At 43.7% G+C, this 26,852-nt stretch overlaps 1 protein-coding gene across 1 annotated transcript in view; it reads left to right on the forward strand.

Annotated features, from left to right (window-relative positions):
- The window catches only part of LOC139555342 (CUB and sushi domain-containing protein 2-like), a 993,500-nt gene that overhangs the window by 452,832 nt on the left and 513,816 nt on the right, over nt 1–26,852 (forward strand). Inside the window, exons 7-9 of the mRNA XM_071369058.1 lie at nt 281–358; nt 8,111–8,198; nt 9,318–9,442. Of these exons, the coding sequence (XP_071225159.1) occupies nt 281–358; nt 8,111–8,198; nt 9,318–9,442 (291 nt within the window). The remainder of the gene's footprint in view (nt 1–280; nt 359–8,110; nt 8,199–9,317; nt 9,443–26,852) is intronic.

Here is a 26,852-nt window from a genome sequence, read left to right on the forward strand (position 1 = left end):
TCTTACTCCCCTTCCTATTGTGTTCCTAATAGGATCTTACTCCCCAGTGCTGACTGTACATTATCCTCTGGTCTCTACAGTGCTGATTAAACAGGTCATCTGACTGTACATTATCCTCTGACCTCTACAGTACTGATTAAACAGGTCATCTGACTATACATTATCCTCTGGTCTCTACAGTACTGATTAAACAGGTCATCTGACTGTACATTATCCTCTGGTCTCTACAGTACTGATTAAACAGGTCATCTGACTGTACATTATCCTCTGGTCTCCACAGTGAAGAAGATGACAGAGCTGAAGTCCAGAGGAGTGAAGATGATGCCCAGTAAAGACAATCATCACAAGATATCAGTTTGTAAGTGTTCCTAGTCGTTATACACTTGTTGAAGTACACCGTTCAACTTCTCTTCTGCAACAGTTTTTCTGCAAAGTCACACAACAGGTTCCTCTCTCCTCCCCAGGTGTGGAAATGGACAGTGGGGGGGGGGGGGGTGGTTAAACGAATGTAGAAACAGAGGGAGGGATACAGGGATGGTTAAACGAGAGTAGAAACAGAGGGAGGGATACAGGGATAAAGGAGTGTAGAAACAGAGAGAGAGAGAGGAGACAGAGAGAGGAGATAGAGGGTTAAAGATGCAGCAACTTATTCCCTATGCAGTGCAATACTTTAGACAAGAACTCTGTGGGCCCTGGTCAAATGTAATACACTATGTAGAGAATAGGGTTCCATTCCATTCTCACTATGTGGAGAATAGGGTTCCTTTTGGGGCACCATGTGAGTAAATATGCAGAGAGAGTAGTTGAGGACAGCAGTAATTGCAAGGCCTGCCCTTTTCTCCGAGGCTCGGTGGCAATGAGAGAGAGAGAGACGCAGTGTTTCAAATGTCATTTTATTCGTTACGTGCTTCTTAAACAACAGGTGTAGACTAACACTAAAATGCTTACTTACGGACCTTCCCAACAATGCAGAGAGAAAGACAATAAAGAAATCATGTAAAGTAATAACACATAATTATAACTGGCCACCCCTCATAGCCTGGTTCCTCTCTAGGTTTCTTCCTAGGTTTTGGCCTTTCTAGGGAGTTTTTCCTAGCCACCGTGCTTCTACACCTACATTGCTTGCTGTTTGGGGTTTTAGGCTGGGTTTCTGTACAGCACTTTGAGATATCAGCTGATGTAAGAAGGGCTATGTAAATACATTTGATTTGATAAAGTAATACTAAATACACAATGAGTATAACTTGGCTATATACACCGGGTACCAGTACCGAGTCGATGTACGAGGTATTTGTACCAAGATGGCGCCGATGGCGCCGACAGCAACTTTACAGTATTTTGTATTTTTTTGTCTTATTTATTACATTATTAGCCCAGAATGTTTTTTATGTGTTATTATTACATACAGCCGTAAATACATTTTGGACATGAGAGCGGCCAGGAATACGGCTTTCCCGTGTTGGGTCCTTTGTTTGTACCCACCAGGGCAATTTGAACTCATCCCAGAGGATGCTCCAAGACGCCGCCGGAGAAGAGGTATTCGGAGTGAACTTTAGTCTGACTCAGGAGGCGTGCAAACCATCCACCGCTACCGAGTATATTACTCGCTAATGTTCAGTCTCTAGACGAGCTCAGGGCGAGGATCTCCTTCCAGAGAGACATTCGGGACAGTAACGTTCTCTGTTTTCACAGAATCATGGTTCTCTCCGGGATATACCTAGAATACCTCACAATCAAATGCCGACGATATTACTTCCAAATAGTATTCTCTTCGGTTATAGTCACAGCCGTGAATTTTCCCCCTCAAACCGATACCACGACGGCCCTCAAGGAACTACACTGGACTTTGTGCAAACTGGAAACAGTATATCCTGAGGCATCATTTATTGCAGCTGGGGATTTTAAACAAATTTGAGGAAAAGCTACCGAAGTTTTATCAGCATATTGATTGTAGTACTCGCTCTGGTAAAACACTCAACCATTGCTCCTCCAACTTCCTGGATGCCTACAAGGCCGTCCCCCGCCCTCCCTTCTGCAAATCAGATCACGACTCCATTTTGCTCCTCCCTTCCTATAGGCAGAAACTCAAACAGGAAGTACCCATGCTAAGGTCTATTCAACGCTGGCCTGACAAATCGGAATCCATGCTCAAGATTATTTGATCACGTGGACTGGGATATGTTCCTGGTAACCTCTGAGAATAACATTGACGTATACATGGACACAGTGACGGAGTTCATCAGGAAGCGTTTAGGAGATGTTGTTCCATCTGTGACTATTAAAACCCAAACCAGAAACCGTGGATAGATGGCAGCATTTACACTAATCTGGAAGCGCAAACCACTGCATTTAGCCAGGGCAAGGTGACTGGGAAATATGGTTGAATACAAACAGTGCAGTTATTCCCTCTGTAAGGCAATGAAACAGGCACAACGTCAGTACAGAGACAAAGTGGAGTCGTAATTAAACGGCTCAGACACGAGACGTATGTGGCAGGGCTGACAGACAATCATGGATTACAAAAAGAAAACCGGCCACTTCGCGGACACCGACGTCTTGCTCCCGGACAACCTAAACACCTTCGTTGCTTTGAGGATAACACAGCGCCACTGATGCGGCTCCCAAGGACTGTGGGCTCTTGTTCTCCGTGGCCGACGTGAGTAAGACATTAAGCGTGTTAACCCTCGCAAGGCTGCCGGCCCAGATGGCATCCCACCCTATCCCAGTCTGCTATCCCCACTTGCTTCATGATGTCCACCATCGTTCCTGTACCTAAGAAAGCAAAAGAAACTGAACTAAATGACTATCGCCCCGTGGCACTCACTTCTGTCATCATGAAGTGCTTTGAGAGGCTAGTTAAGGATCAAATAACCTGTACCCTACCTGACACCCTAGGCCCACTTCAATATGCTTACCGCCCCAATAGATCCACGGATGATGCAATAGCCATCACACTGCACGCTGCCCTATCCCATCTGGACAAGAGGGAAACCTGTGTAAGAATGCTGTTCATTGACTACAGCTCTCCCTTCAACACCATAGTACCCTCCAAGCTCATCATTAAGCTCGGGGCCCTGGGTCTGAACCCCCCCCCTGTGCAACTGGGTCCTGGACTTCCTGACGGGCCGCCCCCCAGGTGGTGAAGGTAGGAAACAACACCTACCACTTGGCTGATCCTCAACACTGGGGACCCACAAGGGTGCGTTCTCAGCCCCCTCCTGTACTCCGTTCACCCATGACTGCGTGACCATGCACGCCTCCAACTCAATCATCAAGTTTGAGGACGACACAACAGTAGGATGCCTGATTACCAATAATGACGAGACGGCCTACTGGGAGGAGGTGAGGGCCCTGGGAGTGTCAAAACAAAGGAGCTGATCGTGGTCTTCATGAAACATGGACTGAGGGAGCACCCCATCTATCATCTCTTCCTCTTTATCCTATTAGTAATACATCTCCTCTAGTCCACCATGTCCATCACCACATACCCATCTCCTCTAGTCCTCTACCTCCATCACCTCATACCCATCTCCTCTAGTCCTCCACCTCCATCACCTCATAACCATCTCTTCTAGTCCTCTACCTCCATCACCTCATACCCATCTCCTCTAGTCCTCCACCTCCACCACCTCATACCCATCTCCTCTAGTCCTCTACCTCCATCACCTCATACCCATCTCCTCTAGTCCTCTACCTCCATCACCTCATACCCATCTCCTCTAGTCCTCTACCTCCTTCAACTCATACCCATCTCCTCCACCTCCATCACCTCATACCCATCTCCTCTAGTCCTCTACCTCCATCACCTCATACCCATCTCCTCTAGTCCTCTACCTCCATCACCACATACCCATCTCCTCTAGTACTCTACCTCCATCACCTCATACCCATTTCCTCTACCTCCATAACCTCATACCCATCTCCTACCTCCATCAACACATACCCATTTCCTTTACCTCCATAACCTCATACCCATCTCCTCTACCTCCATCACCACATACCCATATCATCTAGTCATTTACCTCCATCACCACATACCCATCTCCTCTAGTCATTTACCTTCATCACCACATACCCATCTCCTCTAGTCCTCTACCTCCATCACCTCATACCCATCTCCTCTATTCTTCTAGTCCTCTACCTCCATCACCACATACCCATCTCCTCTAGTCCTGTACCTCCATCACCACATACCCATCTCCTCTAGTCATTTACCTCCATCACCTCATACCCATCTCCTCTAGTCCTCTACCTCCATCACCTCATAACCATCTCTTCTAGTCCTCTACCTCCATCACCACATACCCATCTCCTCTAGTCCCTTACCTCCATCACCACATACCCATCTCCTCTAGTCCTCTACCTCCATCACCTCATACCCATCTCCCCCTAGTCCTCTACCTCCATCACCTCATACCCATCTCCTCTAGTCCTCTATCTCCATCACCTCATAACCCATCTCCTCTAGTCCTCTACCTCCATCACCTCATACCCATCTCCTCTAGTCCTCTAGTCCTCTATCTCCATCACCTCATAACCCATCTCCTCTAGTCCTCTACCTCCATCACCACATACCCATCTCCTCTAGTCCTCTAGTCCTCTACCTCCATCATCACATACCCATCTCCTCTAGTCCTATACCTCCATCACCACATACCCATCTCCTCTAGTCCTCTACCTCCATCACCACATACCCATCTCCTCTAGTCCTCCACCTCCATCATCACATACCCATCTCCTCTAGTCCTCCACCTCCATCATCAAATACCCATCTCCTCTAGTCCTCTACCTCCATCTTCACATACCCATCTCCTCTAGTCCTCTACCTCCATCACCTCATACCCATCTCCTCTAGTCCTCTACCTCCATCACCACATACCCATCTCCTCTAGTCCTCTTCTCTCCATCTCCATTGCCTTGGTTATTGACCAGTCCTCCGTTCCCTTGGTTATGACCAGTCCTCCGTTCCCTTGCGAATGACTACCCTGCGAGAGAATGACTAACCCCCCCCTTCATCAATATTCATGAGCCCCCCTGCCAGGCGCCAGAGTCTCGACTAATCAACCGGTGTCATTTTTGTTTTAGCCCCACCTGTCGGGCCTTTGACCCCGCCCTGTCTGTCAAGGGGCCTGCCGGGTTGGCTGGCTCACTGACCCTGTGTCACTTCCCCTTCCTGTCTCAGTCTGTTAATATGTTTTAGCAGGATGCTGTCATATTGGAGGAGAGGGGTAGATATGTTATTAATTAAATAAAGACAAATAGATGATCATGTTGATGATGGTCAACAGAGGAAAATCAATCCATAACTTTCACAAAGCTATTACGAAAATGAATGCTTAAACTATGCCAATGACACATGCTGCAGACATGTGTATTTCAAATGGTACGTCATGAATATGTTGACAGTTCTCTGCAAGTATTAGGTTAAGAAAGTTCCCAGTCGATGCCTTCTGGCTCTAGTAATGAGTGGATGTCAGAGCAGGTAGCAAGCTGTTTAGCCTGGCTATAGCTAGCTGCACCACTAGAGTGCTGTTTAGCCTCGCGGTAGCTAGCTGCACCACTAGAGTGCTGTTTAGCCTGGCGGTAGCTAGCTGCACCACAGAGTGCTGTTTAGCCTGGCTATAGCTAGCTGCACCACTAGAGTGCTGTTTAGCCTGGCGGTAGCTAGCTGCACAACTAGAGTGCTGTTTAGCCTGGCGGTAGCTATCTGCACCACTAGAGTGCTGTTTAGCCTGGCGGTAGCTAGCTGCACCACTAGAGTGCTGTTTAGCCTGGCGGTAGCTAGCTGCACCACAGAGTGCTGTTTAGCCTGGCTATAGCTAGCTGCACCACTAGAGTGCTGTTTAGCCTGGCGGTAGCTAGCTGCACCACTAGAGTGCTGTTTAGCCTGGCTATAGCTAGCTGCACCACTAGAGTGCTGTTTAGCCTGGCGGTAGCTAGCTGCACCACTAGAGTGCTGTTTAGCCTGGCGGTAGCTAGCTGCACCACTAGAGTGCTGTTTAGCCTGGCTATAGCTAGCTGCACCACTAGAGTGTTGTTTAGCCTGGCGGCAGCTAGCTGCACCACTAGAGTGCTGTTTAGCCTGGCTATAGCTAGCTGCACCACTAGAGTGCTGTTTAGCCTGGCTATAGCTAGCTGCACCACTAGAGTGCTGTTTAGCCTGGCGGTAGCTAGCTGCACCACTAGAGTGCTGTTTAGCCTGGCAGTAGCTAGCTGCACCACTAGAGTGCTGTTTAGCCTGGCTATAGCTAGCTGCACCACTAGAGTGCTGTTTAGCCTGGCGGTAGCTAGCTGCACCACTAGAGTGCTGTTTAGCCTGGCTATAGCTAGCTGCACCACTAGAGTGCTGTTTAGCCTGGCTATAGCTAGCTGCACCACTAGAGTGCTGTTTAGCCTGGCGGTAGCTAGCTGCACCACTAGAGTGCTGTTTAGCCTGGCGGAAGCTAGCTGCACTACTAGAGTGCTGTTTAGCCTGGCGGTAGCTAGCTGCACCACTAGAGTGCTGTTTAGCCTGGCGGAAGCTAGCTGCACCACTAGAGTGCTGTTTAGCCTGGCGGTAGCTAGCTGCACCACTAGAGTGCTGTTTAGCCTGGCGGTAGCTAGCTGCACCACTAGAGTGCTGTTTAGCCTGGCGGTAGCTATCTGCACCACTAGAGTGCTGTTTAGCCTGGCGGTAGCTAGCTGCACCACTCTGTTTGATCGTATTGAATTGAGAAATCCACTGAGGGAGGGATTGCTGTATTTGCATGCCAATCACGTTTACCCTCACACTTCTCTCCTCGTGGATGTAGACTGTATGTCATTATCAGTGTAAAAAAATAAAAATCAGGTTTAGTTTAAATGCTTCTGTTGGATATTTACCTGGATTTTCGCTGTAAAAATCGGTTAATATCTAACTCTCTCTCTCTCTCTCTCTCTCTCTCTCTCTCTCTCTCTCTCTCTCTCTCTCTCTCTCTCTCTCTCTCTCTCTCTCTCAATTCAATTCAATTCAATTCAAGGGGCTTTATTGGCATGGGAAACATGTGTTAACATTGCCAAAGCAAGTGAGGTAGATATTATACAAAAGTGAAATAAACAATACAAATTAACAGTAAACATTACACATACAGAAGTTTCAAAACAATAAAGACATTACACATGTTATATTATATATATACAGTGTTGTAACAATGTACAAATGGTTAAAGCACACAAGTTAAAATAAATAAGCATAAATATGGGTTGTATTTACAATGGTGTTTGTTCTTCACTGGTTGCCCTTTTCTTGTGGCAACAGGTCACAAATCTTGCTGCTGTGATGGCACACTGTGGAATTTCTCCCAGTAGATATGGGAGTTTATCAAAATTGGATTTGTTTTCAAATTCTTTGTGGATCTGTGTAATCTGAGGGAAATATGTCTCTCTAATATGGTCATACATTGGGCAGGAGGTTAGGAAGTGCAGCTCAGTTTCCACCTCATTTTGTGGGCAGTGAGCACATAGCCTGTCTTCTCTTGAGAGCCATGTCTGCCTACGGCGGCCTTTCTCAATAGCAAGGCTATGCTCACTGAGTCTGTACATAGTCAAAGCTTTCCTTAAGTTTGGGTCAGTCACAGTGGTCAGGTATTCTGCCACTGTGTACTCTCTGTTTAGGGCCAAATAGCATTCTAGTTTGCTCTGTTTTTTTGTTAATTCTTTCCAATGTGTCAAGTAATTATATTTTTGTTTTCTCATGATTTGGTTGGGTCTAATTGTGCTGTTGTCCTGGGGCTCTGTGGGGTGTGTTTGTGTTTGTGAACAGAGCCCTAGGACCAGCTTGCTTAGGGGACTCTTCTCCAGGTTCATCTCTCTGTAGGTGATGGCTTTGTCTCTCTCTCTCTCTTTCTTCTGTCGGTCCTCTCTTTCTCTCTTTCATCCCTCTCTCTCATCCCTCTCTCTCATCCCTCTCTCTCATCCCTCTCTCTCATCTTTCTCTCACTCCATTGCTTATCCCTCTCTGTCATCCCTCTCTCATCCCCCTCTCTCATCCCTCTCTAATATCCCTCTCTCTCATCCCTCTCTCGCATCCCCCTCTCTCATCCCTCTCTCTCATCCCTCTCTCTCATCCCTCTCTCTCATCCCCCTCTCTCAGTGTCTCAGATGGGTGTGGCCCAGGGACACAACATGTGTCCCGACCCGGGGATCCCTGACCGAGGAAGAAGAAAAGGATCGGACTTCAGGTAAAGGAGAGACAGAGACAGACAGAGGGGAGAGTACAGGGGGGAGAGTACAGGGGGGAGAGTACAGAGGGGAGAGTACAGGGGGAGAGTACAGAGGGGAGACAGAGGGGAGAGTACAGGGGGGAGAGTACAGAGGGGAGAGTACAGAGGGGAGAGTACAGGGGGAGAGTACAGAGGGGAGACAGAGGGGAGAGTACAGAGGGGAGAGTACAGTACATGAACATGTAGTGAGGAAGACAAAACAATGACGTGTTGTTTGTTTACAAGAATGTGACTAAGGAATACTAAGGAATACCAAGGAATACTAAGGAATACTAAGGAATACCAAGGAATACTAAGAGATACTAAGGAATACTCAGGAATACTCAGGAATACCCATGAATACTAAGGAATACTAAGGAATACTTAGGAATACTCAGGAATACCCATGAATACTAAGGAATACTAAGGAATACTAAGGAATACTCAGGAATACTCAGGAATACTAAGGATTACTCAGGAATACTCAGGAATACCCATGAATACTAGGGAATACTAAGGAATACTAAGGAATACTAAGGAATACTCAGGAATACTAAGGAATACTAAGGAATACTAAGGATTACTAAGGAATACTCAGGAATACTCAGGAATACTAAGGAATACTCAGGAATACTCAGGAATACTAAGGAATACTAAGGAATACTAAGGAATACCAAGGAATACCAAGGAATACTCGGGAATACTAAGGAATACTAAGGATTACTCAGGAATAATCAGGAATACTAAGGAATACTAAGGAATACTAAGGATTACTCAGGAATACTCAGGAATACTCAGGAATGCTCAGGAATACCAAAGAATACTAGGGAATACTAAGGAATACTAAGGAATACTAAGGATTACTCAGGAATACTCAGGAATTCTATGGAATACTATGGAATACTAAGGAGTACAATGGAATACTAAGGAATAATAAGGGATACTAAGGAATAATCAGGAATACTCAGGAATACTAAGGGTGTGTTTATGTGGGTGTCTACCTCCCCCTACAGGCGAGGTACCACGGTGCACTACTCCTGTGATGAGGGTTATGAGCTGGATGTGTTTAACCCTCTGTCTCTCTACCTCCCCCTACAGGCGAGGTACCACGGTGCACTACTCCTGTGATGAGGGTTATGAGCTGCAGGGCTCTAAGAGCATCAGCTGTCTGAGAGTCACAGACAGCTACGTAGGCTGGAGCGACGACCGACCCATCTGCAGAGGTATGGGGGAGGGGGGCGGGGTCTATGTGCTCATGTTACTGCATCAGTGTCTGTCTGTCTCTGGGTGGGTGGCTGGGTGTGGGTGGCTGGGTGTGGGTGGCTGGGTGTGGGTGGCTGGGTGTGGGTGGCTGTGTGTGGGTGGCTGGGTGTGGGTGGCTGTGTGTGGGTGGCTGGGTGTGGGTGTGGGTGGGTGGGTGTTTATGTGGGTGTCAGTATCTGTGCATACTGTGTGTTTATCTGTTAGCTGGACAGGCCTGAACTAGACTTGACTCTCATCTACACTGGCAGTCCACTGCCCACAAGGCATATATCCTTCCTCCTATCATTTAGTGACAAGCAGACAGAGTGCTCAAGACCTCTGTGTGTCGTCCATGGCCTCTGCCCACTCACTGCATGTGTGGCTTTGTGTTGCAAAACCTAACCACCCAAACAGGCTGATGTGTCAAATGTTAGATGGCTGTTGTTCTATTTACAATGATTGTGTCTGAATGTACCAGAGTAGAGCAGAGGGATAGAGTCCCATCTCTATTAGATGAATGTACCAGAGTAGAGCAGAGGGATAGAGTCCCATCTCTATTAGATGAATGTACCAGAGTAAAGCAGAGGGATAGAGTCCCATCTCTATTAGATGAATGTACCAGAGTAGAGCAGAGGGATAGAGTCCCATCTCTATTAGATGAATGTACCAGAGTAAAGCAGAGGGATAGAGTCCCATCTCTATTAGATGAATGTACCAGAGTAGAGCAGAGGGATAGAGTCCCATCTCTATTAGATGAATGTACCAGAGTAGAGCAGAGCGATAGAGTCCCATCTCTATTAGATGAATGTACCAGAGTAGAGCAGAGGGATAGAGTCCCATCTCTATTAGATGAATGTACCAGAGTAGAGCAGAGGGATAGAGTCCCATCTCTATTAGATGAATGTACCAGAGTAGAGCAGAGGGATAGAGTCCCATCTCTATTAGATTAATGTATCAGAGTAGAGCAGAGGGATAGAGTCCCATCTCTATTAGATGAATGTATCAGAGTAGAGCAGAGGGATAGAGTCCCATCTCTATTAGATGAATGTATCAGAGTAGAGCAGAGGGATAGAGTCCCATCTCTATTAGATGAATGTACCAGAGTAGAGCAGAGGGATAGAGTCCCATCTCTATTAGATGAATGTACCAGAGTAAAGCAGAGGGATAGAGTCCCATCTCTATTAGATGAATGTACCAGAGTAGAGCAGAGGGATAGAGTCCCATCTCTATTAGATGAATGTACCAGAGTAAAGCAGAGGGATAGAGTCCCATCTCTATTAGATGAATGTACCAGAGTAAAGCAGAGGGATAGAGTCCCATCTCTATTAGATGAATGTACCAGAGTAGAGCAGAGGGATAGAGTCCCATCTCTATTAGATGAATGTACCAGAGTAGAGCAGAGGGATAGATTCCCATCTCTATTAGATGAATGTACCAGAGTAGAGCAGAGGGATAGAGTCCCATCTCTATTAGATGAATGTACCAGAGTAGAGCAGAGGGATAGAGTCCCATCTCTATTAGATGAATGTATCAGAGTAGAGCAGAGGGATAGAGTCCCATCTCTATTAGATGAATGTATCAGAGTAGAGCAGAGGGATAGAGTCCCATCTCTATTAGATGAATGTACCAGAGTAGAGCAGAGGGATAGAGTCCCATCTCTATTAGATGAATGTACCAGAGTAAAGCAGAGGGATAGAGTCCCATCTCTATTAGATGAATGTACCAGAGTAGAGCAGAGGGATAGAGTCCCATCTCTATTAGATGAATGTACCAGAGTAAAGCAGAGGGATAGAGTCCCATCTCTATTAGATGAATGTACCAGAGTAAAGCAGAGGGATAGAGTCCCATCTCTATTAGATGAATGTACCAGAGTAGAGCAGAGGGATAGAGTCCCATCTCTATTAGATGAATGTACCAGAGTAGAGCAGAGGGATAGAGTCCCATCTCTATTAGATGAATGTACCAGAGTAGAGCAGAGGGATAGAGTCCCATCTCTATTAGATGAATGTACCAGAGTAGAGCAGAGGGATAGAGTCCCATCTCTATTAGATGAATGTACCAGAGTAGAGCAGAGGGATAGAGTCCCATCTCTATTAGATGAATGTACCAGAGTAAAGCAGAGGGATAGAGTCCCATCTCTATTAGATGAATGTACCAGAGTAGAGCAGAGGGATAGAGTCCCATCTCTATTAGATGAATGTACCAGAGTAGAGCAGAGGGATAGAGTCCCATCTCTATTAGATGAATGTACCAGAGTAGAGCAGAGGGATAGAGTCCCATCTCTATTAGATGAATGTACCAGAGTAGAGCAGAGGGATAGAGTCCCATCTCTATTAGATTAATGTATCAGAGTAGAGCAGAGGGATAGAGTCCCATCTCTATTAGATGAATGTATCAGAGTAGAGCAGAGGGATAGAGTCCCATCTCTATTAGATGAATGTATCAGAGTAGAGCAGAGGGATAGAGTCCCATCTCTATTAGATGAATGTACCAGAGTAGAGCAGAGGGATAGAGTCCCATCTCTATTAGATGAATGTATCAGAGTAGAGCAGAGGGATAGAGTCCCATCTCTATCAGATGAATGTATCAGAGTAGAGCAGAGGGATAGAGTCCCATCTCTATTAGATTAATGTATCAGAGTAGAGCAGAGGGATAGAGTCCCATCTCTATTAGATCAATGTATCAGAGTAGAGCAGAGGGATAGAGTCCCATCTCTATTAGATGAATGTACCAGAGTAGAGCAGAGGGAAAGAGTCCCATCTCTATTAGATGAATGTACCAGAGTAGAGCAGAGGGATAGAGTCCCATCTCTATTAGATGAATGTACCAGAGTAGAGCAGAGGGATAGAGTCCCATCTCTATTAGATTAATGTATCAGAGTAGAGCAGAGGGATAGAGTCCCATCTCTATTAGATGAATGTATCAGAGTAGAGCAGAGGGATAGAGTCCCATCTCTATCAGATGAATGTATCAGAGTAGAGCAGAGGGATAGAGTCCCATCTCTATTAGATTAATGTACCAGAGTAGAGCAGAGGGATAGAGTCCCATCTCTATTAGATCAATGTATCAGAGTAGAGCAGAGGGATAGAGTCCCATCTCTATTAGATGAATGTACCAGAGTAGAGCAGAGGGATAGAGTCCCATCTCTATCAGATTAATGTACCAGAGTAGAGCAGAGGGATAGAGTCCCATCTCTATTAGATGAATGTATCAGAGTAGAGCAGAGGGATAGAGTCCCATCTCTATCAGATGAATGTACCAGAGTAGAGCAGAGGGATAGAGTCCCATCTCTATTAGATCAATGTATCAGAGTAGAGCAGAGGGATTGCTCTGGGGAGTGGTGCTCTGGGTGGTAGATAGGAGTGGTGTTCTGGGTAGTAGATATGAGTGGTGTTCTGGGTAGTAGATATGAGTGGTGCTCTGGGTAGAAGATAGGAGTGGTGTTCTGGGTAGTAGATATGAGTGGTGTTCTGGGTAGTAGATAGGAGTGGTGTTCTGGGTAGTAGATAGGAGTGGTGTTCTGGGTAGTAGATAGGAGTGGTGTTCTGGGTAGTAGATATGAGTGGTGTTCTGGGTAGAAGTTATGACTGGTGTTCTGGGTAGTAGATAGGAGTGGTTTTCTGGGTGGTAGATAGGAGTGGTCCTCTGGGTAGTAGGTAGGAGTGGTGTTCGGGGTAGTAGATAGGAGTGGTGTTCTGGGTAGTAGATAGGAGTGGTGTTCTGGGTAGTAGATATGAGTGGTGTTCTGGGTAGTAGATAGGAGTGGTGTTCTGGGTAGTAGATAGGAGTGGTGTTCTGGGTAGTAGATAGGAGTGGTGTTCTGGGTAGTAGATAGGAGTGGTGCTCTGGGTAGTAGATAGGAGTCGTGTTCTGGGTAGTAGATATTAGTGGTATTCTGGGTGGTAGATAGGAGTGGTGTTCTGGGTAGTAGATAGGAGTGGTGTTCTGGGTGGTAGATAGGAGTGGTCCTCTGGGTGGTAGATAGGAGTGGTCCTCTGGGTGGTAGATATGAGTGGTGCTCTGGGTAGAAGATAGGAGTGGTGCTCTGGGTAGTAGATATTAGTGGAAGAGAGGGAGTTGAGATGACACACAGGTTAATGCTCTCTATTAGATTATAAACAGAGTGCCTTATACCCTCCAGGATACACACACACACACACACACACACACACACACACACACACACACACACACACACACACACACACACACACACACACACACACACACACACACACACACACACACACACACACACACACACACACACACACACACACACAAGTTAGATAGCTCCGAGTGGATAAGACAACTGTTTTGACAGTGAGTATGGCCTTACCTTTGAGTTACCCTTTTCTACAATCCCAAACCTTGCATTTTCAGAATAATTGGTTCAAACAACTAGTTTATCATGTAAATACCATAGGAACATTCATTTTGATCACCTACACACAAGATAGTAGTTTCACTGTGTAGTTGTTCGTACAATCATTAAATATTGTAGTACAAAATATGTGATAAGTAGATCACTGTAAAAGGACTAGTAGAGAGAATACTACAGACACAGTAGAATCATTGAACAAAATCTGAAATGTATTGATGAAATACATTAAAATCACAATATAGGTTTCTCTGAATCAAAGGAAAAATAATTAGCTGCAAAAATATATATATAAAAACTACAGTAAAAGGTCAACTGCAGTGTTCCTCACCTGGCTTACCGTAAAAGGTCAACTGCAGTGTTCCTCACCTGGCTTACCGTAAAAGGTCAACTGCAGTGTTCCTCACCTGGCTTACTGTAAAAGGTCAACTGCAGTGTTCCTCACCTGGCTTACTGTAAAAGGTCAACTGCAGTGTTCCTCACCTGGCTTACCGTAAAAGGTCAACTGCAGTGTTCCTCACCTGGCTTACCGTAAAAGGTCAACTGCAGTGTTCCTCACCTGGCTTACTGTAAAAGGTCAACTGCAGTGTTCCTCACCTGGCTTACTGTAAAAGGTCAACTGCAGTGTTCCTCACCTGGCTTACTGTAAAAGGTCAACTGCAGTGTTCCTCACCTGGCTTACTGTAAAACGTCAACTGCAGTGTTACTCACCTGGCTTACTGTAAAAGGTCAACTGCAGTGTTCCTCACCTGGCTTACTGTAAAACGTCAACTGCAGTGTTCCTCACCTGGCTTACTGTAAAACGTCAACTGCAGTGTTCCTCACCTGGCTTACTGTAAAACGTCAACTGCAGTGTTACTCACCTGGCTTACTGTAAAAAGCAAAGCAAAGGGTTGATTACTGTACTTCTATATTTCCATCAACCCTGTCTTGTGGATTTGGCCCACAGGTTCTCATCCACATCACAATGGATGTTTTCATTCGCCAAACATCTTGGGAAGAATCTTTGGGCAAATCTTCTGGAGAAGGGCGGCTTGTTTGTGAGGGCACCTTCCACCTCCATTTTTTTTTTAAATTGTTTTTAATTTTATTTCACCTTTATTTAACCCGGTAGGCTAGTTGAGAACAAGTTCTCATTTACAACTGCGACCTGGCCAAGATAAATCAAAGCAGTGCGACACAAACAACAACACAGAGTTACACATGGAATAAACAAACGTACAGTCAATTACACAATAGAAAAATAGAAAAATCTATGTACAGTGTGTGTAAATGTAGAAGAGTCGGGAGGTCGGCAATAAATAGGCCCTAGAGGTGAAAATAATTACAATTTAGCATTAATACCGGAGTGATAGATGTGCAGATGATGATGTGCAAGTAGAGATACTGGGGTGCATGTGGAGAATAATTCCTCAATCGGGTTAAGGAAAGGAGAGTACGGGGTAAGTACAGGGTGGTAAATTGTGGATGGGTCTTAATCCACGCTTGCACCATTTGAGCTTGGTGGAACCTGACATTATCTCACACAATGACATAGGTCACGCCATCAGCTCTACAGACCTGATTTAGCTCATCAAGGAAGGTTACAAGGAGAGCTGCGTTATATGATCCTATACGAGGTCTTGCGTCCCATCACACCATCTTCCGATATAGTCGCACACTTGGTGATGTTGGCCCCACGTTGTCCAGGTACTTGGATGGTTGCCTGCTGGCCAATGAAATTCCGACCTCTCCTCCTTGTCTTGGCCAGGTTGAAGCCTGCCTCGTCCAAAAATAGGACTCTTCGTCAGCATCCGGCTCCATCACCGTCTAAAAATACATTTCGAAAGTTAATTACTGATTACAATGAATAATTTGGGGGGGAATTTTTCGCAACAGGCATCTTGAAACTGAACACACCTGAACATACTCAGTCCTCAGTTGCTTCACTCTGTCTGCATTTCTTTCAGAAGGCACACGGTATAGCTGTTTTAGAGACACCTGGTGTCTTTTCGGCATGCGTAAAATAGTCGGCAAACTTATGGCTTCCACATTGTTGAACATGTCGTCATTATCCAAGATGTGCTACCAAATTTCTGTCAGGCGAATATCATTTCTGGCCCGAACAAAATGGACCACAGCCCGCTCTTGTTGGTCAGTCAGAATGTTGCCTCTGCCTCCCCTATTTGGCCTAGTCTCGATTCTGCAGGGAAAATTACAGTAAGAAAAATTTAGTCACATCACCTACTCTGTGGTACACATTGGCATATACAGTCATTTGACAGTTGAGAGTAGCCTAATGTTTAGTGCACGCTGAAGACTTACCGGTTCTCATTGAGGAAAGTTCTGATGATTGAGGCCAACGGTTGATCTTCTGAGGTTTGGTTGAATCATTGTAGCTGCCTCAGTCGTTGTCATGATTTACGACATGGTCTACAACTACAGCTCTGATTTCATTGGACACTCTTTGCTGTTGCTGCCGCACTACGTTCCCCACCACACCTCTCAAACGAGGCCCACGGCCACCTCTCAGAAGGGGTGCTGGTCCCCTGCCATTCCTTTGACCACCACGTTCCCCCGTACCTCTCAGACGAGGCCCACGACCACCTCTCAGAAGAGGCGCTCGTCCCCTGCTTTGACCACCACATCTTCCTCGTCTTCCTCCTCCAACTGCTTGACCTCTATTGTGACCTGGATCACCTGCCGGCTCCATGTTATCGCTATGTTGTTGTAGGTGGATACCACTCATTTCACTATATACTAGTACCACAATGTGAAATCAATCATCAGTGACGAGTTGGCAGTCTTGGAAAAGCAGTTACAAGGGCCTGCATACATACACTCACCGGCCACTTTGTTAGGTACACTTGCGTGTTAACGCAAATAGCCTGCTCCTTTGAACAGCGAATCATGTGGCTGCCTGCAACTCAATATATAGAGTATATAGAGTAGAGAGCTTTAGTTGTTGTTCGACCAAACATTAGAACGGGCAAGATGCGTAATCTAAGCAACTTTGACCGTGGTATGATTGTTGGTGCCACACATGGCGGTTCCAGCATCTCAGAAACAGTTGCCCTCCTGGGATTTTTACACACTACAGTCTCTAGAGTTTACAGAGAACGATGCCATAAACAAAACACATTCATTTCTGTGGTCAAAAACATCTTCTTAATGAGAGAGGTCAGAGGAGACTCATTCAAGCTAACAGAAAGGCCACAAATGCTCAAAAAACAGCCGTTTAAAACAGTGCTGTGCAGAAGAGCATCTCTTAACGTCCAACAGCGTGAATAATTCAGGCTGTTGTGGAGGCAAAAGGGGGTACAGTAGAGTCGTAGAGAGGTGTACCAAATAAAGTGGCCGGTGAGTGTACAGTAATGTCAAATCTTAAAACATGGTCTGGAAAAGTGGTACATGGGACCATAGAAACAGTGTCTGATAAAGAATGATGATGAAATATTACATCCATAGATAATGTAGTCCAATTGGTTCATGGTCCACGATAATTGGTGCCAATTGATCTCAATATCCTGAAACTTTCATGATCTAAACATGGAATATTTTTTGTCAGTTTCCATAAAACTATTTCCATCACAACTTTGAAAATAACACATATGGAATTATGAAGTAACCAAACAAGTGTTAATCAAATCAAAATATATTTAATATTTTAGATTCTTCAAATAGCCACCCTTTGCCTTGATGACAGCTTTTCAAACCCTTGGCATTCTCTCAACCAGCTTCACCTGGAATGCTTTTTTTTTTGTTTTTTTTTGTCACCAGCAAAGCACCCCCACACTATCTCACCTCCTCCTCCGTCATTCACGGTGGGAACTACAGATGCGGAGATCATCCGTTCACCTACTCTGCGTCAGACAAAGACACAGCGGTTGAAACAAACAACTCAACTTCAGGTTAATCTGTCCACAGAATATTTTGCCTGTAGCGCTGTGGAACATCCAGGTGCTCTTTTGCAAACTTCAGACGTGCAGCAATGTTTTTTTTTTTTTGTGTGTGTCCTCCCAAGAACAACATTCTTGTTTAGTGTTTTACGTATCGTAGACTCGTTTCCTGCTTTATGCAAGTCAACAATTCTTAATCTTAGGACTTTTGAGATCTCTTTTCTTCAAGGTATGGCTTTGATTTGATTTGTTTGACAAATAAAAATAATCTCGCTCTTTTGTCCATGTAATCTCATCGTATAGTAGGCTATCCCCGGACTGTATCTCTTTTGTCCATGTAATCTCATCATATAGTAGGCTATACCCGGACTGTATCTCTTTTGTCCATAATAATCTCATCATATAGTAGGCTATACCCGGACTGTATCTGCCAGCTGTTGGCTAGAATGCATGTGCCAACAGCAGAGGGGACACATTCGCTATATAACTCAAATGTGTTTGACAAAACCTTCCGTAGAGTTGAAAATGCGATGGAAACCCATTTTAATTGTATTATTATTTCTTTATTTACACGGGAGTATAACTTCTGAAGTGGTTTTTATATGCACTACTTCATCACACAGGCGTTTAACTCCAACAAGTCAATTTGATGAAAACACATCTCTGGTGGAAAAATGCCCGTATTGTTTATATGCGGATTTGAGAATATTTGCATGATAATCTGTCGTCAATTGGATGGAAACCCAGCTTCTGGCGAACTATAAGAAATCATTATTTGTCTTGTTTCATCAATTTAACACCATTAACTGCTGGGTCATTACTCTAAAACGTCCCAGTAATTGCAAATTGCTGCAAGGGGGGAAACTCCTAAAGAGTTGGGTTGAGTAATTAAGCCAAACAATGTTGCTCAGCGTCCTGGACTTAAGTGTTCATAAATCATGATGTCATACGGGTACATAAACAGGAAAAACTCACACGCCATCACTGCGCTGTCCTTGACTTAGAGAAGGAGAGTTGAAGGAACTACACTACTGGTAAGTTTTGCTTCCATCCCTCTCCTTGCTCCATCCTGGGCTCAAACCAGGAAACTCTCTGAATCCATCGACATGTGCCACCCACAATGCATTGTTACCCACAAAAGCCCACAAAGCATTGTTACCCACAAAAGCCCACAAAGGAGACAACCACTTCTAGGTCTCAGAATGTGGATTGTGAAATGCTAATTACACTCTTAGATGTTGTTTGGTTATCCCCATACTGTAGGAGAACCCTTTTTGGTACCAGGGATAACTCATTTGGGGTTCCATGCAGAACCCTCTGTGGAAAGGATTCTATCTGGAACTAAAATGATTCTAACTGGAACTAAAAGGGTTCTACCTGGAACTAAAATGATTCTAACTGGAACTAAAATTATTCTAACTGGAACTAAAAGGGTTCTACCTGGAACTAAAATGATTCTAACTGGAACTAAAAGGGTTCTACCTGTAACTAAAATGATTCTACCTGGAACTAAAAGGGTTCTACCTGGAACTAAAATGATTCTAACTGGAACTAAAAGGGTTCTACCTGGAACTAAAAGGATTCTAACTGAAACTAAAAAGTGTTATTCAAAGAGTTCTCCTATGGGAACAGAATGTAACATTCCTTGCATGGAGGAAGAGAGGAGGACCAAGGCGCAGTGTGAAAAGTATACATTTTAATCGAATACGTAAAACAAACAAACAAAATGACGATAAACGAAACAGTTCTGTCTGGTGCAGACACACAAAGACTGAAGACCACCCACAAACCCCAACAGAAAACAGGCTACCTAAATTTGGTTCCCAATCAGAGACAATGACTAACACCTGCCTCTGATTGAGAACCATATCAGGCCAAACAAAAGAACATGACACAGACAAAGATCCCTTTTAGGGTCTAGATAGAAAAAACAAGTGCTAAGTGCTAGTAGGCTCGAAAAGTTACGGTAGCCTTCCTAAAATTCACACCTTTTCCAGAAATGACCAGAATCAGAAGGGAATAAACAGGGGACTAAGAATCTTCAAATTTCTAGAAAATTTGGGAATTTTGGGAAAGTTAGCAGATATATATATATTTTTTTACAGCTTACAGTTTCCCATTGGCTACACTCACCTCCGTTGACCTCCATTCTGTCGTCTATATATATAAAAATATAAATCAAACCGCATCACGGTGCTGTCTGTCCTTGGCTTAGAGAGTGAGAGGTGAACAAACGATTAACTGTTATGTTGCCCAGCAAGAAACGAAACATCGTCACGCAAACAGAAGGGGGAACTAACAACAGAGATGCAAAACGTTAGCGGGAAGAAATAATAACTGCAGGAACTTAGTCAAGAACTATAATATTGTAATATATTACAAACATAAAGCAAACTAGATGGAATATGGAGAAAAATGCACCAAATTCTTCCTGAATCTCCAACACAGGAACGCTACCCATAATCATTTGCAGTAACTAATCCATGATTCTCCTAATGATATTTTAAAATTGGAAACTAAACATTTTAAGCAGATTTTTTATTTTCAAATCAAATCAAATCAAATTATTATTCACATGCGCCGAATACAACGGGAGTAGACCTTACAGTGAAATGCTTTTTTATGAGCCCCTAACAAACAACGCAGTTTTAAAAAATACGGATAAGAATAAGAAATAAAAGTAACAAGTAATTAAAGTAAACAAGTAATTTCTCTCTCATCATCAAATTCTTTCCAAATAATACTGTCAGATGTAGCTGGTGCATGAAGTCAGGCGCAGGAGAGCAAAATGAGTGAGCAACGTACATTGGAGATAATATACGACAACTACTAAAAATAATAGAACAACATGAAACATCTAAGAAAACAGGCCTCGAATTCATAACGGATTTTGAAAAGGTATTTGATTAAGTAAGACTGGATTTTATATATAAATGGCTGTATTTTTTGGTATTTCGGTGAGTCTTTTATTCAATTGGTAAAAGTTACATATAGCATCCCCAGGTGTAAAATAGTAAATAGTGGCTACAAAAAGTTTTGAACTGTCAAGAGAAGTTAGACAAGGGCCTCGAATTCATAACGGATTTTGAAAAGGTATTTGATTAAGTAAGACTGGATTTTATATATAAATGGCTGTATTTTTTGGTATTTCGGTGAGTCTTTTATTCAATTGGTAAAAGTTACATATAGCATCCCCAGGTGTAAAATAGTAAATAGTGGCTACAAAAAGTTTTGAACTGTCAAGAGAAGTTAGACAAGGGCCTCGAATTCATAACGGATTTTGAAAAGGTATTTGATTAAGTAAGACTGGATTTTATATATAAATGGCTGTATTTTTTGGTATTTCGGTGAGTCTTTTATTCAATTGGGAAAAGTTACATGTAGCATCCCCAGGTGTAAAATAGTAAATAGTGGCTACTTGTAAATAGTGGCTACAAAAAGTTTTGAACTGTCAAGAGGAGTTAAACAAGGGTGTCCACTGTCACCATATCTATTTGTTATCGCCATCAAAATGCTAGCTATTAAAATCAGATCAAATAACAACATTAGAGGATTAGAAATCCAAGGCTTAAATTTTTTTTTTTCCATGTATGCTGATGAATCATGTTTTATATTACGTCCGCAAGCTAGAACCTTATAACCTTAGAACATCAGAACCTCAGAACATTGGAACCTTGGAACCTTAGAACCTCGGAACCATAGAACTTTAGAACCTTGAAACCATAGAACCTTAGAACCAATGTCTCTGAAGATCTAGATAACTTTTCTGGCCTCTCTGAACTAAAACAATATCAGGTATTGGATATTTAAAAAAAAAAACGTTTACATTACCCTGCAGTGTACCTATAAAACAGGCTGACGGTAGACAACCCTTGGGATTCATATCATAAAAAATGTAAATGAGCTCTCCACAATGAATTTCAAAAAGAGAACTATTAAAAATAGACAAGATCGTGCAACCCTGGAGAGGTAAATACCTGTCTATTTATGGAACAATTACACTCATTAACTCCTTAGTCATATCTCAGTTTACTCAGTTGCTTAAGGCGCTGCCTACTCCTGATTATTCATTTTTCTAAATCATTTGAGCCAAAAATATGTTTCTATATCTGGGATGCTAAACCAGACGAGATAAAGCGTGCCTATTTATATAATGAACATGAACTGGGTTTTTACGTATACAGTAAAAACATTAAACCTCTCTCTAAGAGCTTCACTTACAGTGTACGGAAGTTTTACTTGAACCAAAAATCGTTCTCAAGAAGATTACTAAGAAAATCTCATCCATTTTGTCCTTTGTGCAGACTGCCATGTCTCATTTTCAATTAATTGAAAATTAAACCTTGTTCAAAGTATCTCTCTTTTTCAAACAAGCATTGCAGAGCTGGTTAAAATTTCAATTTCCTCCCCCTGAAAATATAGAACACATAATACAACAAATATTATGGCTGAATTTAAATGTGCTGATTGATAAAATACCTGTATTTATGGTTAATATGTGTTGAAAAGGGTATTTCGTTTTATTTTTATATTGTACATTGGAATGGTATAGTTATGCCATTTCATGAAGCTATCAGAAAGGTATGGGAAGGTCTGCTCAGTCCAAGATTACAACCGATTGATTACAGTATTACCCCCAAAATGGAGAAGGCAGGTGACAGCGAGAGGAGGTAGAGAACTGGTATGTCTGCACAATATACAGGAACACAACTGGTGGACGAACAAAAATAGCATAAATAGGAAAGTATACCAGTTTCATTTGAGGACCAGGATGTTGACAGCTGTGCCATAGAGATTGCAAAATAGTTGGGAAGAGATTTTTGATGTACCGATTCCATGGTGCAGGGTGCATGAGTTGAAATATAACATAATGCAAGATTCAAAACTTTGTGATTTTTAGCTAAAGTTATTTTACCGAATTCTTTCCACCAACAAAATGTTGAATATTTGGAGCATACAATCATCACAGCTCTGCAGATTTTGTTGTGAGGATACAAAATCAATAGACCATTTGTTCTGGTATTGCCCTCAGGTAGCCTGCTTCTGGTCTCAGGTTCTAACGAGTTGACACCAATCGGTGCGCCCCGCGTGCTAGCCCGCTAACGTGCTAACGTCCAACCTCAAAATATAAATGGAAAAACCAAAGCCTGTAACACTGACTCATACTGCATCACAGCGAAGTCTGTCGTTGAGTTAGAGAGGTGAACTGATCTACTGATCTCAGGTTTCATGTTATTGTTGATGGAACAAGAGGAGAGGGATCGCTACACTGCAATAGTGACCCAATCGGATTCAGCTTTGAGCTAATCAGTTATCAGTATCTGGTGTGTCTCTGGGAGGTTAATGCTCAGTATATGGTGTCTCTGGGAGGTTAATGCTCAGTATCTGGTGTCTCTGGGAGGTTAATTCTCAGTATCTGGTGTCTCTGGGAGGTTAATGCTCAGTATCTGGTGTCTATGGGAGGTTAATTCTCAGTATCTGGTGTCTCTGGGAGGTTAATTCTCAGTATCTGGTGTCTCTGGGAGGTTAATTCTCAGTATCTGGTGTCTCTGGGAGGTTAATTCTCAGTATCTGGTGTGTCTCTGGGAGGTTAATTCTCAGTATCTGGTGTCTTCTGGGAGGTTAATGCTCAGTATCTGGTGTCTCTGGGAGGTTAATGCTCAGTATCTGGTGTCTCTGGGAGGTTAATGCTCAGTATCTGGTGTCTCTGGGAGGTTAATTCTCAGTATCTGGTGTCTCTGGGAGGTTAATGCTCAGTATCTGGTGTCTATGGGAGGTTAATTCTCAGTATCTGGTGTCTCTGGGAGGTTAATTCTCAGTATCTGGTGTCCCTGGGAGGTTAATTCTCAGTATCTGGTGTGTCTCTGGGAGGTTAATTCTCAGTATCTGGTGCATCTGGGAGGTTAATTCTCAGTATCTGGTGTGTCTCTGGGAGGTTAATTCTCAGTATCTGGTGCATCTGGGAGGTTAATTCTCAGTATCTGGTGTCTTCTGGGAGGTTAATTCTCAGTATCTGGTGTCTTCTGGGAGGTTAATTCTCAGTATCTGGTGTGTCTATGGGAGGTTAATTCTCAGTATCTGGTGTGTCTATGGGAGGTTAATTCTCAGTATCTGGTGTCTCTGGGAGGTTAATTCTCAGTATCTGGTGTCTCTGGGAGGTTAATTCTCAGTATCTGGTGTCTCTGGGAGGTTAATTCTCAGTATCTGGTGTCTCTGGGAGGTTAATTCTCAGTATCTGGTGTCTCTGGGAGGTTAATTCTCAGTATCTGGTGTCTCTGGGAGGTTAATTCTCAGTATCTGGTGTCTCTGGGAGGTTAATTCTCAGTATCTGGTGTCTTCTGGGAGGTTAATTCTCAGTATCTGGTGTCTTCTGGGAGGTTAATTCTCAGTATCTGGTGTCTCTGGGAGGTTAATTCTCAGTATCTGGTGTGTCTCTGGGAGGTTAATTCTCAGTATCTGGTGTCTCTGGGAGGTTAATTCTCAGTATCTGGTGTCTCTGGGAGGTTAATTCTCAGTATCTGGTGTGTCTCTGGGAGGTTAATTATCAGTATCTGGTGTCTCTGGGAGGTTAATGCTCAGTATCTGGTGTCTTCTGGGAGGTTAATTCTCAGTATCTGGTGTCTTCTGGGAGGTTAATTCTCAGTATCTGGTGTGTCTCTGGGAGGTTAATTCTCAGTATCTGGTGTCTCTGGGAGGTTAATTCTCAGTATCTGGTGTCTCTGGGAGGTTAATGCTCAGTATCTGGTGTCTTCTGGGAGGTTAATGCTCAGTATCTGGTGTCTTCTGGGAGGTTAATTCTCAGTATCTGGTGTCTCTGGGAGGTTAATTCTCAGTATCTGGTGTCTCTGGGAGGTTAATTCTCAGTATCTGGTGTGTCTCTGGGAGGTTAATTCTCAGTATCTGGTGTCTTCTGGGAGGTTAATGCTCAGTATCTGGTGTCTCTGGGAGGTTAATGCTCAGTATCTGGTGTCTCTGGGAGGTTAATGCTCAGTATCTGGTGTCTCTGGGAGGTTAATTCTCAGTATCTGGTGTCTCTGGGAGGTTAATGCTCAGTATCTGGTGTCTATGGGAGGTTAATTCTCAGTATCTGGTGTCTCTGGGAGGTTAATTCTCAGTATCTGGTGTCCCTGGGAGGTTAATTCTCAGTATCTGGTGTGTCTCTGGGAGGTTAATTCTCAGTATCTGGTGCATCTGGGAGGTTAATTCTCAGTATCTGGTGTGTCTCTGGGAGGTTAATTCTCAGTATCTGGTGCATCTGGGAGGTTAATTCTCAGTATCTGGTGTCTTCTGGGAGGTTAATTCTCAGTATCTGGTGTCTTCTGGGAGGTTAATTCTCAGTATCTGGTGTGTCTATGGGAGGTTAATTCTCAGTATCTGGTGTGTCTATGGGAGGTTAATTCTCAGTATCTGGTGTCTCTGGGAGGTTAATTCTCAGTATCTGGTGTCTCTGGGAGGTTAATTCTCAGTATCTGGTGTCTCTGGGAGGTTAATTCTCAGTATCTGGTGTCTCTGGGAGGTTAATTCTCAGTATCTGGTGTCTCTGGGAGGTTAATTCTCAGTATCTGGTGTCTCTGGGAGGTTAATTCTCAGTATCTGGTGTCTCTGGGAGGTTAATTCTCAGTATCTGGTGTCTTCTGGGAGGTTAATTCTCAGTATCTGGTGTCTTCTGGGAGGTTAATTCTCAGTATCTGGTGTCTCTGGGAGGTTAATTCTCAGTATCTGGTGTGTCTCTGGGAGGTTAATTCTCAGTATCTGGTGTCTCTGGGAGGTTAATTCTCAGTATCTGGTGTCTCTGGGAGGTTAATTCTCAGTATCTGGTGTGTCTCTGGGAGGTTAATTATCAGTATCTGGTGTCTCTGGGAGGTTAATGCTCAGTATCTGGTGTCTTCTGGGAGGTTAATTCTCAGTATCTGGTGTCTTCTGGGAGGTTAATTCTCAGTATCTGGTGTGTCTCTGGGAGGTTAATTCTCAGTATCTGGTGTCTCTGGGAGGTTAATTCTCAGTATCTGGTGTCTCTGGGAGGTTAATGCTCAGTATCTGGTGTCTTCTGGGAGGTTAATGCTCAGTATCTGGTGTCTTCTGGGAGGTTAATTCTCAGTATCTGGTGTCTTCTGGGAGGTTAATTCTCAGTATCTGGTGTGTCTCTGGGAGGTTAATTCTCAGTATCTGGTGTCTTCTGGGAGGTTAATTCTCAGTATCTGGTGTCTCTGGGAGGTTAATGCTCAGTATCTGGTGTCTTCTGGGAGGTTAATTCTCAGTATCTGGTGTCTCTGGGAGATTAATTCTCAGTATCAGGTGTGTCTCTGGGAGGTTAATTCTCAGTATCTGGTGTCTCTGGGAGGTTAATGCTCAGTATCTGGTGTCTTCTAAGGAGGTTAATTCTCAGTATCTGGTGTCTCTGGGAGGTTAATTCTCAGTATCTGGTGTGTCTCTGGGAGGTTAATGCTCAGTATCTGGTGTCTTCTGGGAGGTTAATTCTCAGTATCTGGTGTCTCTGGGAGGTTAATGCTCAGTATCTGGTGTCTTCTGGGAGGTTAATTCTCAGTATCTGGTGTCTCTGGGAGGTTAATTCTCAGTATCTGGTGTCTTCTGGGAGGTTATTTCTCAGTATCTGGTGTGTCTCTGGGAGATTAATTCTCAGTATCTGGTGTCTCTGGGAGGTTAATTCTCAGTATCTGGTGTCTCTGGGAGGTTAATTATCAGTATCTGGTGTCTTCTGGGAGGTTAATTCTCAGTATCTGGTGTCTCTGGGAGGTTAATTCTCAGTATCTGGTGTCTCTGGGAGGTTAATTCTCAGTATCTGGTGTCTCTGGGAGGTTAATTCTCAGTATCTGGTGTGTCTCTGGGAGGTTAATTCTCAGTATCTGGTGTGTCTCTGGGAGGTTAATTCTCAGTATCTGGTGTCTCTGGGAGGTTAATTCTCAGCAAGATAAAGGCTGCATTTGTGTGTAGTCTATTTTCTACTCGGACTCTTGACCAGCATATAAACAAGCCCAGCATCATCTGATTTAAGTCTCCAACATTTGCAATCGGTTGTCATTTTTGCCTTGTACATTTTAGAGGGAGTCTAGTAAGTGTTAGTAATGATATTCTACTGAAACATGTGTTTTAGACTGCACGTTTTAAAGCACT

This window comes from Salvelinus alpinus, chromosome 26, assembly GCF_045679555.1.
Source record: "Salvelinus alpinus chromosome 26, SLU_Salpinus.1, whole genome shotgun sequence".
NCBI classification, from domain to species: Eukaryota; Metazoa; Chordata; class Actinopteri; order Salmoniformes; family Salmonidae; genus Salvelinus; species Salvelinus alpinus.